We start from the raw sequence: 15,894 nt of genomic DNA on the forward strand, positions 1-15,894 counted from the left end.
TAATTTATATTCATATCTATATCTATAATATATTAAAAGAGTGAAACCCAGAAAATTAATTTGAATTTTTTACCCTTCATTAAAAGACTGTCCTTTAGAAAAACTGTCTTTTCACTATTTTTTTAATTTATTATTTAATTATTTTTATTCTATTAACTAGATTCCTAAAATATATGGGACTCCTAAAATATATGGAAGGAAAATTAATTAATATTTTTCTTTGTACTGATCAATTAAAAAAATACTCCTAAAATAAAATTTTATTAAGGAAATACTTTTATAAATATTCAGATGCAATTTAAACTAATACACTATCAAACTCATGGAGACGCAAGAAATAACAGGCTATCACTACAAGAAAAATGGTTATTAGCGAAGGAAAATTTGGTCCCTAAAAATTCAATTCTGGTCCTTAAATGTCAATAGCGACCAGAAAAATATGATCGCTACCGGTCCTTATAGGCTTCTTTGCTAAAAGGCAATAGCGACCACATATTTTTTCTGGTCCCTAAAAGTATTTAGCGACGCGTGAAAACTGGTCCCTAAATATGTTTTACGACCAACTTTCTGATCCCTAATTCAAGATTAATTGCATACATTTTCATCCCTATAGACCTTTAGCGACCAGATTCTACTGGTCCTAAAAAATATCTATAATTTCTAAATTGTATTTTATGGACCATAATTTCTAAATATAAAATATAACAAGATGCACATAACAAAAATAAAGACAACTTCTCTATATATTAAAACTAATAATGTATTTACATCTCAAATTGCCAAGTAGCCATAACATAAATGTTATGGCACTGTTTACGCAATCCAAATCAACATTTCTAGCTATACCAGTTCAATAACATTCTACACTCTACTCTTCCAACATGATTCCTTTGCTGCTCATTGTTGATGGCCCCAAGTCCACAGATTCATTGTCTTTTCTTTCCATAAAAGAACTTCTAGTCTCCATAATTTTTGCTGTAAGATTAGAATTTTCAAAAGTTCCACCCACCTTGTAATTTTGATAGTCTACAACCTGAGATATTTCAGCTGATCTTTCAGACCCTGGCAACACATTTTCCATCTTCATTGATGGGTCAACTGTCTCTGATTCAATATATCCTACATCATCAGAATGAGATTTGTTCCGCTTGCTTTCTTTCATTACCTTCTCTTCATGTTGAGACATAATCAATACCATAAAATTTGAGGAAATAATTTTCAGTTGGCTATCCAGATCACGTTTTGAACCTGCAGCCACACAATTTGTATCAAGAAGCTTCATAATCGCACTTGACACAGTTTCATAAATATTTTCTGATGTAAGTTCCATCACTTTGGTAATCAGAGCCAAATCATTTCTATGGTAATACTTAGGTGAGGATTAGTCTTCGCTACCTATAAGATCAGCAGCGCAATCCCAAGTCAAAATAAAAATAATTAAGTTCTCCATCTGTCCTACAGGTAGAATTTGTAAAACATACTAAATTACAGAAGCCCAATGCCCTACAGGTAGAATTTGTAAAACATACTAACTCTGTCTCTCAAGAGTTTCTACATTCTATTTATTTCAATAGCATTTTAGTTCTATATGTTCAAAATTCGTATAATTAGTACACAAAAACGAAAAGCATAATAATCCAGTCGCTATTTATTACCTTTGATTGGAAGATAATGTATATCAAAAAATCTCAGCAGCTTTTCCATGAAATAATGTACGCACACATTTAATCTGATCAAAGCACAGACCTGTAAGGGGGGAAGCCCATGCCCATGACATAAGCAATATCAAGATCAGCAGCTTTGACAGCAGTGCATTCAGCAAGTAATCTGCATGATTCATTAACTGAAGGGAATAAGATTATTTCGACGATGTCCTTGTCTGAGAGTTTTGCCAGCTGAGTCAAGTACAATGCACAATTTTGGTGTAAGAGTGCGAAAGAAATACAAAATGATTTTAATTACTAGTATTTCTTTAATGTCAATAGAAGGAGAGGAGAAATAGAAACCTTAGGGTGAATGCTGGCACTAGAAATTTCTCTTGCCTTCTCAACGTATTTCTTAATTTTTGGACCAGGCTTGACTTTGTGTCTTTCATCGTATAAGTAGAAACCTTTTCGAGTCGTTTCACCTAGAACATGTGTGTCAATGCCATTCAGAAGGGTCATGATCCATAAATATGATTGCTTACTTCTGGACACACTTCAAACTAGCATTTGCGGTACGTATTCCTAGAACTAAAGTCAAAATAGAGAATTATACCTAATCTTTTATCTTGTTGCATTAGTGGAATAAGTGTTGACTTGTAAATTCTTTCAGGCATACTCAATACAAATTGAGCTTCAATAGTCATTGCAACATTGAAACCAATAAGATCACACAGCCTGCATGTAGGAAATCAAAATACTAAATCTGATCATTGTTAGTTATGCAAACAAAATTCTACATTCAAAGTTGATAAGGAAAAGAAGTTACAGATAATAAAGTTGGAATTCTTAGTGGTAGAATACTGTTTGGGCAAATCCTTGCAAGTCTCGCCCTAAAGACAGACAACACATAGCACACTATGTTTAAGAATATTGAACTAGTTTAGCTAAAAAATCATGGTAACATAGGCACATCTATTAAACCAATGAAGCTGCCAGACACTTTACCTAAAAGGAAAGAACATTCTATTAACAACGAAACCAGTGCAATTCCTTATTACTACAGGCTAGAGAATTTTCAGCCGTAGATTTTGAAACATCCTCTGCATTCAATTGTGCTAACGTCCATAGGCTAATCTTCACAACAGCTGGATTCTTTTTCTTAATTGGTTCTTCTGTCGTTGACCTTTTACCAAGTGAACTGACTGATACGGTGTCAGGAGAAACTACATCATACTGTAGGGAAACACCAAAAGATTAAACAAAATTTAGTAAATTATCCTTTTTCTATTCACTTATACAAAAGCATTAAAGCATAAAATTTCCAGCTCAAGAGGTATACTTGATACTACACAATCCCTCTTATCCAGGCCATACTGTTCTCGATCCTCTTAACTATAATTAGACCATATGAAGTTCTACCGATCACAACCAGATAATCCCTTAATGGTTGTAACAACCATACCAAAGAATCAACTCAAGAGGAACTGTTCAAGATTTGCTATCTCTAAAAGTGGATTACTAACATTGCAATAAATTGGCAAAGCTCCACAATGACAGACTGACAGCATAAGGTTCAAATTTTCTAAAATATCCTAGCACTTTTGGCAACATAAGAGCCCTACCAAGCTCAATATTGAACATAGTTTCTCATGAGAGTCCACTTCAAAGAGCTTCTATCCACAAGCTGGCAAAGCATTGACCACATTACCGGGTTAAATGAAATTTCTTTTCTTCTGATAAGTTAACATGAAATTTTTTTTGTGTGTAGAACTAGTAACTTTGATAAGTTTACATGGAATTGAAGCTAAGAAATGTGAAAATAGAAACTAAATTCAAATTGAGATGCCAACTGAAGACTGTTCGAAAGTAGCACCACGAACACGATAAAGGGTTGTTAATACCATAACCAACTGAATGAAAATTATAAATTAGCACCGCAAACTCAATAAAAGTTACCATACCCAACTGTTTAGTACTACTAAATTCCTTGAACTTATCAGAATTTAATTTCTGTTGAAGCATACCTGATCCTCAACAAAAAGGCGAGGTAGTGTGCACCATGCTGCTCGTTGGAAAGTATTAAAGGAGCTTGCACTGCTTAATCCAGTTAGGGAGCTAACAGTTGACATTTGAGGACTTTACTAACCTGCAACTCCTTGTTGCTCTTGATCTCTGAGAGCAATGATGCAGTCATAGGTGCTAATTCCTTGTCATCCAAGCAAAATCGTTAGCTGATGATTAAAAAGAAAAATAAGGCCCAAGATAGGATCGACAGATGAGTGATGACAAAAGACTAACCTTCTTTATGAGGAGTATGTGAAAGAAGAAAAATTGAGCAAGTGGCAGAGTTGCTATCATGGTTAATATGGCATAGACAGCCTGTTACATGTAGAACTGATTCTACACATATTTCAGACATATAATTACACAAAGATCAAAATCTTTTCGTTTTAAATATAAATGCAAAGACCAACTTGTGTAGATTACTAACGTTGAAGACATAACTAACCAAATAAAAGTGCACTGTCTCCAACCTATTAAACTTTTAAATGAGATGGTCACACTTTATCATGGTATTGGAATAAGTACAAGTTCTAGGTTTAATCTCACCGGCCACCGCCAGCCAGTATCAAAAAGAATGTCCATGTGTTTAGCTCAAGGGCCATGTGTAAGGGGGTGTTGAAGACCTAATTAAGCAAACAAAAACATGTTGTCTCCAACAACCTGAGCTTTTGGATAATATGGTAACATACTTCAACACTTCATTTTCTAACAGTATTGGTATGAATAGTTGTGTTAGGGTCTTTTTCTGATAACTAGTCCCTTACCCAAAATAAAATTATAATAATGGCGTGAAGGATCTATGGAGTCCTGACATAAGGGAAAAAAGCAAGTATACTCACCACTACAATAACAAAGGGAACAAAGGAGAAACTGTTTCCAATTTGAAGGTGATTTCCGCATAAAATTTCTTCTTCTCAATAAAGCAGCAGATTAGCACAAGAATCCTAGTTGACCACTGAAGTATAAGCTGCAATCTCAAGTCCAAAGTGCACAAACCAAGTAGACCCGTCAATAGTTAATTAAATGGAAAATGCACAAATATGACAACAAACGACACAAGAACAATTATAAAAACTTCAAAACTTATCAAATCCTTATAAAAAAAGATAATCAATCAATATTTTACACTAATTTCACCAAAATGTTCCAAAATAAAACTTACAAAATACAATGAACACATATACCTACATAAAATTGCAAACAATATCGAGCCTCCATCTTAAAAACTCTATATATGTATATAAAATCTCTTCAATAGCAAATTTGAACAATCCAGTCACACATATTCTATCAGAGCACAAAAAAAAACACAAAAAATTGATTTTAATCGAAAAGGAGAAGGAGAAGTAACAGATGAGAGAGGACAACCTTACTCTTAGATGAGCAACGAACAAGAACTTCAACCTTTAGTGACAATGAATGAGAGATTTAGGAATATAGGCAATGAGATTTAGGGCTTTTACTTCAAGACAAGGTAAGAGAGAGAGTAGGCGTCTTTTGGCAATGAAAGAGAGAGAGTTAGGACCTTCTAGAGAGAGAAACATTTCATATCCCGCTGAAATTTTTACATTTCGTGACCAAATTTTTTTTTCCGCGGAATTAATTAAATTTTTGTACAGAGACCACTAAATAATGTCATCCCTAAAAGTTATTTTTAGGGACCATATTTACAAGTTGTCCCTAAATCATGGTCACTAATAACCAGTTTTCTTGTAGTGTATTGCATGAAAAAAAATTATTTACAACTCAATAAGACAAAGGACGTATGTTTTAAACTCATGTATTAAAAATAATGTGGCATGCTCATCATGTCGGTCGGCTTTGAAAAAAAAATTTAGGTAAAGGTTAGGTTTGATTGTATTGTTTTGATCACTCTGCTTTGAGTTTTTTTTGTGTAAAGGTTAGGTTTAGTTATATTATTTGATATCTCTATTATTGTATTATTTTATTAGAATTTACAGGTATTAAATAAGTGTTGGATGACCTTGAGAAATTTTTTGTGTTAAAGTTAGCTAGATTTAATTGTAGTATTATTTTATTGTCTCTATCATCGTATTATTTTGTTGCAATTTACAGGTAGTAAATTTTTTTATAAAGGTTAGGTTAATTAAATAAATTTCCATCCTTACATATTCAAAAGATGTTGAATTTAATTATTATATTTGTTTTTATTATTTTAATAAATTTCTTATTTAATGCAATATTTAAATTCATTAGAGTGAGGTACACGCGCGAGGTGCGTACAGCTAAACAACTAGTTATGGAGAAAAGTCAAAAGGAGTACAATATAGCTTAACATGCTTGTTTATGCTAGTTAGGTATTTTGTGAATTTTTCCTTTGAAATTATATATAGAACAATGTTCATGCTAGTTAGGCATTTTGAGAAGTTTTATAACACATTTATTCCATAAACCTAATTTCTTACGACAACAACAACATATTTAATATATTCCCATAAAGTAGGGTTTAGGGAGGATAAAATGTACGAAGTTCGTACTATGTACTACCTCAGAGGTGAGTAGAGAGGATGTTTCCGATAAACCCTGTAATTTCTTATATCAGAGAACTATTTTGGAACTTGGATTTTGTGCTTTGCCGCCTCAGATGAACAACCGTCTGCAAAAGATATGGCAGAATGGTGCATTAAAACTGTCGTTATGTCGCGGGGGGGCGGGGGGGGGGGGGGGGTTGGAGGATAGTCAAACCACAAGGATTTATTTCTACATAGACTTATGTTGAATTTCTTCAAGAGACTGTTTTCATGGCTTAAAACTCTGATCTCCTAGTCATATGACATCAATTTTATCAGTTACGCCAAGATTTCGACCAACCTAATTCTTTTACTATATACGTAAGAATGGCAATGAGCGGGTAATGGCGGATGCGGGTAAAATCCGCAACGGTTCCAGCCCTCCCCCCACCTCCCCCAACCCCTCCCCCTTCCCAATGAAAATTTCATTTTCAACCGGCCCTACCCTGCCCAGCACAATCCCGCCCCACATAATTTGGAGGACGGTCAAATCACAAGAATTTGTTGTACGTATTCTTACCTTGTATTTCTGCAAGAGAGTTGCTACGACTTGAACTCCTAACCTCCTAATCATATGATATCAACTTTATCAGTTACAACAAAACTTCCTTTCGACTTGATTCTTTTAGGATATACGTAAAGCTTCTACAACCACTACTTCCTCTGCCAATAGATCTGCTAAGGACCTGATTATTCTTTAATAGTAATGCCATCACAATTAATATAAGTCTTTTTTTCAAATGAAATATTTAATGACTAATGTATAAAGTAGTTGGATGGCTGGATTGATACCTCTCTCTAAGTGATCCTACCGTTGTCTTTTTCACTTATCTAGACTATACTTCTTCTGTAGAATATAACAACTTGGATTCTCCATCCCCACTTGACCAAAATTTTGTCACTTCATTTAAAACTTTTAAGTTCATGTCACATAAAAATTATACACAACAAAAATACCCTGCCACCTATTAGAATTTTAGTAGTACTCTTTACTGACATATAATTTTGTTTAGAGATGGTTACGGAGTTTCAATATTGAATTCATTTGAATTCAATATTTTTGATGCGAAACAAAAAATTATACGTACGTAAAAAAAAATCACAAAAAGCAATAAATAATAGATATGAACTCGCAATGTTAAAAATATATTAAATTTGAAACAAAAATTTTAAAAGGTAAATCCATAAAACTTATATCCTGAATTCTTTAATTCTGATCAAGGGTCAAGAGACAAAGTTAGGGGACAAAAGGGGTTTGTGATAAAACTTATAGCAACATGCATGTTTATGCTAGTTAGGTATCTTGTGAATTTTTTCTTTGAATTTATATATAGAACAATGTTAGTGCTAATTAGGTATTTTGAGAAGTTATATGACACATTTATCCTAGAAACCTAATTTCTTAATAAATTCTTCTTACACTTGAATCTGCTTTGTCTCCTCTAATTAGGAGTCGGTCCACAATCACTCAATTTCTTCGAAAATCTGCTAAGGAATTGGTTCTTATTTATTGCTTTCTTCGTCTCATTTTATATTTTGAGTTTGATTGGATACGAAATTTAAGAAATAAAAAAAGATTTGGTGATATTTATCAAATTGTTCTTTATTATAAAATGTATTACTACTATCTTTTTAATTAAGTGGGACCAATAGGAATAAAAATAAAATTGTGTCTTTAAATAGTTGTCAAATAAGAAAAGACGACATTCTTTTTGGGACGCACCAAAAGGAAAATGACGATACATAATGTCGTCTCTGTTAGGTACATCCTCTGTGCCAATTTATACTATTTATTTCACTATTACTTATTACATTTTAATTTGACACACTTATTAAGAAAATAATTGCTAACAAGACTATTTTATCATAGCATCTCTATTAGTTGATGACTACTATTGTGTCTTGAAATTAATTTAGAAAATAAAAAATTAATGTTAAGGATAAAATAGAAAAAAAAAATTATTTTTTCTTGATATGTCAAAAATGAAAAGTAAAAGTGAAAATCTAATTAGAAAATTAGTGACAAGTAATCCCTAATGGAAGGAGTATATGAATTCATTTTCCTTTTTAGTTCGTCTAAAAATAGAATGTCATTTTTCTATATTTAGTAATGAATTTAATTTTAAAATACTCTATCTATTTCATCTTACTTGGCCCGTGTAATACTAAAAATAGATGTTTCAATTTACTTGTCTATTTTTATAAATCAAAGAGTTTTATTATTTCTTTTCCATATTATCATTAGTGTTAAATAACTACATAAATTAGCTTAAATTTAAAGTTTCAAAATATCATTAGTAAGATTAATTTAGTAGAATACACCTCTATTAAAGTTTTGTTAAGAGGTGCACCAAATCAACAAAGATCAAGTAAAATGAAATAGATGGAGTACTCATTTCATCCTTAATGAGATGATTTATAATCATACAAATATTTATGATTTATTTTAAATTACAAATTTTAAAAAAAAATTCTTTCTTTTTAAAACTCCATATTAAATCAAATTACATCACATAAAATAAAATGAAGAAGGTATTATTTTCAATTGAAATTTTAATTATTGAATAAGGTAGTTGGATAGTTGGGCTGATACCGACTCCTCTCTCTAAATGATCCACCATTTTCCTTTCACCTATCTGTACTTCTTCTGTACACTACAATATATCAACTTGGGACCTCCTTCCCAACTACACTAAAAATTCATTTGGATAGGATTAAAATTTAATTAAATTAGCTTTTAATTTTTTTTAAATTTTTTAAAATGTTTAGTAAAATTAAAAAATAATTATAAAAATTAAAAATTGATTAAAAAAATTAAAAAGTGAGAAGCTGAATATCTCCAACTTTTTACTTTTTAGATTAAAATTCTTGTAGATTTAATCAAAATATTTATTTTTTTATCTCTTATATTTTCTTCCAATTTCAATAATATCCTAAACTTGTAGCTTTTAAATATATTGTTTTTTTTTCTTTTTTCTCTTTGGCTCTTCGCTTTATCTCTTCCCTCTAATTTTTCTTCTTCATCTTTTTGCTTTGTTTTCATCTAATCCATCATTACATCGGAGGTTTGTTCAAAAATTTTATTTTAGAATTAAAAATTATAAATAATTCACCTTATTTACGGTATTAACAATTTTAGGAACATTTAAGTTATTTTAACAATTAAAAAAAAATTTAACATCACTTGTTTACCAAACACATCAACAACTTTTTTTCAATTTTAGCGCTCCTATCCAAATACTTAATTTATAAATACTTACTTTAATTTTTTAATCACAAGTTAAAAAGTTAGTTTTTTAATCCTATTCAAATGGCCTTTAAATTTTGTTAAGTTCATCTCGAATAAAAATGCTCGCCGCCTACTAGAATTTTAGTGGGGTACTTTTTACTGACGTATAATTCTGATCAGAGGCGGTCACAAAGCATCGCTATTGAATTCATCGCTTTCGACGCGAAGAATATACTTGTGTAAAATTCACAAAAATAATTACATAAACACTTAACTTTAAAAATACGTACATTAAGTTTAAAGATAAAAACTTTAATGGGTGAATCAATAAAACTTATTTCTCGAATTCGTCTTTGATTCTTTTCTTAGGTCAAGGGCTAGTGAAGACAAGGGATTCATTGAGGAAAAATTATATGTATACAAAGATAAATTTTTCACTTTTGAGAGGCGATTTAACTAATTTGTGATGTCAAACTGAACTAAATCAACTCAATTTTGTAGAGTTAAAATTATAAATATTCAAAAGTTATAAGAAAAGTATTATAAATTGTAAGTCTTCTCGTGTCAATTCCATGAGAAATTTTATTTTAAAATATTAGTCAAAATTCACATAATTTGAATATTTAATTATTTGGGACAAAAGGAATATAAACGTATATTAAACTCGTTTTACTAAATATTCTTAACACAGGTCTGCATGTGTTATTTGATGTACTCCTTAAGTAATGATAGGTCTTCTCATGTGTTATTTGATGCACTCTTATATTTATTTATTTTTTTAAGAAGGGTATTGATTAATATACGATCTAGTCGCTGTTCCCATATCTTGCTATGCATTAATGCATGCAGAGTTGTACATATATGTATACCTTATCTATCTCACCTTTGAGGGATTAGTACAAATTATGTATAAATCTTCTCAAATCTCTGGAAATATATTGAATATGTTATTAATATTGTTGTTTACTATAGTTTATCACTAGGACAGAGGCTGCTCAATCACATATTTAGTAGAATCTAATAACTTTCAATTTAAAAGTACATTTGAAGTTATCGTTCACTTTTATATTCTGGCACTCATGCTACATGGAAACTAAATGGTGTGCGAGGACTAAGAATATTCTCCTACTTAATATATATTTTTTTAATTTCTTTTTAATTGATGCATCCATGTTAATCCTAGATTTGTCTCTCCTGTTAAACAAAAGATAGGGCGAGATTACTTAACACGATGTGGTATATGATCGATGTAATTGAGATAATTAAGTAGAGTACGGAAAGATGTGACACTGACCAAAGATGATATAATTCTTAATTCATAAAAATGAAAATTTTGATTCCGCCTCTAATAATTCAAAATTTCCTTGCTTTAACAGCATTTATTATTTCCCACCTATAATTTCATGCTTTTTTCTGTTCTTATACTCATAAGTTTCCCCCTATTTTCCCACTTCATTTCATTTCACTAAACAATGGAGCAACAATTTATTTTCACAGCTTTCACCTTTCTCCTCTCACTTTTCATCTTTCTAATAACCAAAAAAAACAAATCCAAAACCCTAAATCTGCCAGCCGGTCCACCCGGTTGGCCGGTCATCGGTAACCTTTTTCAAGTAGCGGGTTCAGGTAAACAGTTTTTCGAATACATTAGTGAGCTAAAGCCAAAATACGGTCCCATTTTCACACTAAAAATGGGTTCAAGAACAATGATAATGATCACTAATGCTGACTTAGCACATGAAGCTCTAATCGAAAAGGGTCAAATATTTGCTAGCAGGCCAAAAGAGAACCCTACACGAACCATATTCAGTTGCAACAAATTCACCGTAAATGCAGCCGTATATGGCCCGGTATGGCGATCATTGCGAAAAAACATGGTGCAAAACATGTTGAGCGCTAGTAGATTAAAGGAATTTCGCGAATGTAGGGAGATCGCGATGGATAAATTGATCGAAAGAATTCGGGCAGATGCTAAGGAGAATAACAACGTTGTTTACGTGCTTAAAAATGCGCGATTCGCAGTGTTTTATATTCTACTTGCCATGTGTTTTGGTGTTGAAATGGATCAGGAAATGATTGAAAAAGTTGATCAAATGATGAAGGATGTATTGATTGTACTTGATCCAAGGATAGATGATTTTCTTCCAATGTTGAGCTTATTTGTTGGTTATAAACAACGTAAAAAAGTTAAAGAAGTACGTAAGCGGCAAATCGAAACGCTTGTCCCTCTTGTCGAGAAACGTCGTCACGTTGTACAAAATCCTGGGTCCGACAAGGCTGCAGCTTCATTTTCGTACCTAGACACTTTGTTCGATGTTAAGATCGAAGGTAATATTGAACTGTCCAACTATCTTATCTAAAAGTTTAAACGATCAGTTGGAGAGACTGTCATTTCTACTTTGTTGAGTATCCCGCGGCTGTAGGAATCATTTCATCTCGTTATATGGTATTGGACAATCTTTCCCTTTTGAATTAGTTTTGGGATTAAGTTAGATCCAAAAATTTATTTTTTAACATGGTATTAGAGTCAGACTCATCCAATTGTTGTTTCACCTAATGTTGACCCCCCAACTTATATTGTTCTCATTTGAGATGTTCAATCTTGGACGTGCAGGGTAGTATTGAGTATCCCACAACACTGGAGATAGGTCATTTGGTTTCCTGATATAGTTAGGCTAATCCTCTTCTCTTAAGCTAAATTTAGGGTTGAGTTAGGCAAAAAATTCATTTTTTTAACAAATTTACTTAATCATTTCTTTTTCTTGACAGGTAGAAAGTCAGGGCCGACGAATCCAGAGCTTGTAACACTATGTTCGGAGTTTTTGAACGGTGGGACCGACACTACGGCTACGGCACTAGAGTGGGCCATAGGGAGATTGATCGAAAATCCAAGCATACAAAACAAAATGTACGAAGAGATCAAAACCATAGTAGGTGATAAAAAGGTTGATGAGAACGATATCGAGAGAATGCCCTACTTAAATGCCGTCGTAAAGGAACTTTTACGGAAACACCCTCCAACGTATTTTACACTGACCCATACAGTAACGGAGCCCGTTAAATTAGGCGGATATGACATACCTATGGATGCAAACGTGGAGTTTTATGTGCATGGAATTTCACACGACCCGAACATATGGTCCGACCCGGATAAGTTTGACCCAGATAGGTTCTTATCGGGTCACGAGGACGCGGACATAACGGGTGTGAAGGGAGTGAAGATGATGCCTTTCGGGGTGGGGCGGAGGATTTGTCCTGGCTTGGGAATGGCTACGGTACATGTGAATTTAATGTTGGCGCGAATGGTTCAGGAATTCGAATGGTCCGTTTACCCGGAAAATAGTAAAGTTGAATTTAGTGAGAAATTAGAATTTACTGTGGTGATGAAAAATCCATTAAGAGCTAAAATTAAGCCAAGAATGTAATTAAGTGGTGCTCATTATATTAAGATTATAATAAGTCTAGATTATGTATATTTTTGGTATATGAAAGAAAATAAGGTGGTCACATTTTCAAAATAGTGGGGTAATAATATTCCACCATTTCAACTTTATAGCATAATTTATGAAGCTTATTTCTATTTATCAGAGTTTCTTTTAGAGTTGATTTTATCAAGAAAGGAATGTAAAGAAAAGAATAATACTATATTTATGCTTTATAAAATATGTTCATTTTCTTTGCATTTTACTATTTATTCCTTTGGAACAAACAATGACAAAATTTCAGGAATACGTCTATTATTTTGTCGTCAAATAGTTAAAAAATAAATAATTTCAAATTGATTCTAATTATTCTAACATTTTATTACTTATTTATTTTTGTTTGGCGTACTTATTTCTTTTTTTAATGGTAACGGGAGTAGAAACTATATTTTAAATTATTATAGCAAATTTAGTCACTACTATTAGTTGAGACTATAATTTATTTATATCTTGTAAATTTTGGATATCTAAATAAGGGTTATTAATTAGCGCAATTTGCTGGTTTTCCTAAATTTTGAAATGTAGCAAAATGTTTTTTAATTTTATAATTTTAAATATATTATGTAAAAAATTAAAATTAAAAAATTATCCAAAAATAAAATAAATATTTAAAACGGACTGAAAAAAAGTAAAACAAATGAATTGAACGGAGGTAACAACAATATTTCAAGAGATATGATAAGTGTGGAGGGGTCGTTGTCATATTAATTTTCCATTTTGCAATTGGGCATTAAATACAGTAAATATTATTATGGTTATAGAAGTATTTGCTCATTGGTCTAATCATGCATATGTCTGGTTATTTTCTAGCCTTAAGTTAAGTAAACCAACTTCTTAAAACCAATAAAGATGGTATGCCCCAGAACAAGCAAACAATGAATGCCTAGCCACTTGTTAGTCTACTTAAGTTTGGCTCCTATACACAAATTTTCAACAGACAACGACAACTCAAAAAGTTCTTCTCCTATAGTAGAAAGTGGGCACCACTACAATTTCTACCACAAGTCAATGCCCTAGTTATAGATTTATAATGGACTAAGCGAGTTGAAATGAGCTGAGTTAATAATAAACGACCTATTGAGATCACTTGAAAGTTATTTGATTTGGCATCAATTGCACTAAAATAGGCTAAAATGTGGGTCTACTTTAGACTTACGCATTAGCATGACTTCCAAACTCGTCAGTACTAGTTCTTAAGGCTTGATTTTTTTGATATATATATATTCAACATCTCTTTGTGCTTAACCGATGTAAGATAATTTGCCTAGTATGTTAAGTTATACACATCCATTTTAAGATCTCAATATCCTTGCTAAAGTTTAGCCTATCATCATTTTGAAGATGTGAAATTTGCCTAAACTTTGTTGATTTTTGCACCATCACCTATTGTTACGATGTTGGATTCGTCTACACTTAGTTGAGCATTGAGATTTGTCCCATCATATATCGCCCGGGTTGGGTGAAAGCGCCTCTAATTAATACCATATGTAATTGATGAGTTCATTCATAATATTGCTCGTACATGACTTTAAAACGTGTCACAATAATTTTATAATTGTTTCCTTATACATCTATAGTTAATATCTCTCTCATACGTAGCTTGTCAATGTGAGCAGTAGGGGAGCCACATGTTACGTATATTGTTAATGAACCATGTGAAGGAAAGGAAAACAATTAACTCATCTTAAAACAACATTAATGGTAACAGCATTTTTAGTTGAGCGTCCAACAAAAAGTGGTTAGCTGTCACGTAATTAACATGACATCCAAAAATCACTAGCTACTCATTTTTGTCCATATCATTTTAACTATCGCTTCAGGTTTTAACACTAATGTTAATGATAAAAATAATAAATACAAAAATAGTTTATCAAATTTATTAAAAGTGACAATTAAAATAGGACATGGGAGAATTATTAACACTAATAATGCATGAAAAGTGAGGTTTAAGTACATCTGCCAAAGATTTTCAGTGTTAATTTTTGTATCAATTATAAGTGGGCAACTTTCCTACCATAAATTAGAAGTATTGTCCTTTTCTTTCATGCTTCAATTTCTCGTTTTGCTTCTATAGTTGTATGCAACTTATAGTTCCTTGCATAATCATGTAATTGTCAATTCCAAATTTAGTCCTTCTTTTGTTCGCTTTTACTTGGTCACAAATTTTTTTAATTGAATTTCTACTTTTACTTGTCACTAGTATAGTACCCGCACATTGTGCGGAAAGTATAAAAAAATTAATTGTAATTAAAATTTTGGCCAAGTATATAAACTTATCACAATTGTTAATTTAAATATTCATCTACTTGTAGTTTTTAGTTGAAATTTGTAATTGTTCTTATCGAAGTTATAGCTAAAAGTGCTGCACTTATATTTGAAAAAATACTGCGGTAATGTATATCTTATTCATTACTTTCGAACATCCTTTTTGATACATATATCCTGTAAAATCACATCATTTTGCCAAATACACCATTAAGTAAAATTAAATCCTAAATTCAGTAACAGGTTTCAAACAACAATAAGAAAATTAATCATAGAACTAATTTAAGTTAGAGCAGCACCTGTAAATTTGAAGATTATAAAGAATGCTTTTAATGTTGTTTAACCAAACATGAATTCTCTTGTAACCAAAACAAAATCATTAAATTACATAGAATAATTTTTTTGATAATCGTGGTATCCAGCCAGCTTATGCGTACCTTGACAATATACACGGGATATCTAGCACCTCCCAACAGCAACAAATATCAGGTAATTCTATGTCGGAATTTGAACCCAAGACGTTCAGGTTCTCAACCCACGACCACACCCTTGGGGCAATTATAGAGAATAATTGAATTGTAAGGAAAAGGTTGATATACCAAACTGATGATTAAATTAAACAATTACATTTAATTCCATTGTAGACATATTATTCTGATTCTCCATATTGAACTAAG

The 15,894-nt window shown here is 31.8% G+C and overlaps 2 protein-coding genes across 22 annotated transcripts; one reads left to right on the forward strand and one right to left on the reverse strand.

The window, feature by feature from the left end:
• Positions 1-716: 716 nt before the first annotated feature.
• Positions 717-5,318, reverse strand: LOC107851454 (peroxisomal fatty acid beta-oxidation multifunctional protein MFP2). 21 transcript variants are annotated; one of them, XM_047400793.1, is made up of 9 exons: positions 5,079-5,309; positions 4,550-4,677; positions 3,945-4,046; positions 3,793-3,852; positions 2,652-2,879; positions 2,260-2,381; positions 2,007-2,128; positions 1,747-1,843; positions 717-1,248 (listed from the first exon to the last, which is right to left on the reverse strand). In XM_047400793.1, the coding sequence occupies exons 5-9, from the start codon at positions 2,666-2,668 to the stop codon at positions 869-871; spliced, it is 738 nt and encodes a 245-aa protein (XP_047256749.1). In that variant the 5' UTR covers positions 2,669-2,879; positions 3,793-3,852; positions 3,945-4,046; positions 4,550-4,677; positions 5,079-5,309; the 3' UTR covers positions 717-868. The 21 variants fall into 21 exon arrangements, 19 of the variants coding, with proteins under 19 accessions (XP_047256749.1, XP_047256752.1, XP_047256739.1 ...); XM_047400796.1 differs by lacking the exon at positions 3,945-4,046 and having other exon boundaries at positions 3,793-3,877; XM_047400783.1 differs by lacking the exon at positions 3,945-4,046 and having other exon boundaries at positions 3,671-3,877.
• A 5,580-nt stretch (positions 5,319-10,898) lies between these two features.
• Positions 10,899-13,054, forward strand: LOC107851237 (cytochrome P450 77A1). Its single transcript, XM_016696184.2, has 2 exons — positions 10,899-11,798; positions 12,240-13,054. The coding sequence occupies exons 1-2, from the start codon at positions 10,943-10,945 to the stop codon at positions 12,893-12,895; spliced, it is 1,512 nt and encodes a 503-aa protein (XP_016551670.1). The 5' UTR covers positions 10,899-10,942; the 3' UTR covers positions 12,896-13,054.
• The last annotated feature ends 2,840 nt before the right edge of the window (positions 13,055-15,894 follow it).

The sequence above is a fragment of the Capsicum annuum genome, chromosome 12 (assembly GCF_002878395.1).
Source record: "Capsicum annuum cultivar UCD-10X-F1 chromosome 12, UCD10Xv1.1, whole genome shotgun sequence".
Lineage (NCBI taxonomy): Eukaryota > Viridiplantae > Streptophyta > Magnoliopsida > Solanales > Solanaceae > Capsicum > Capsicum annuum.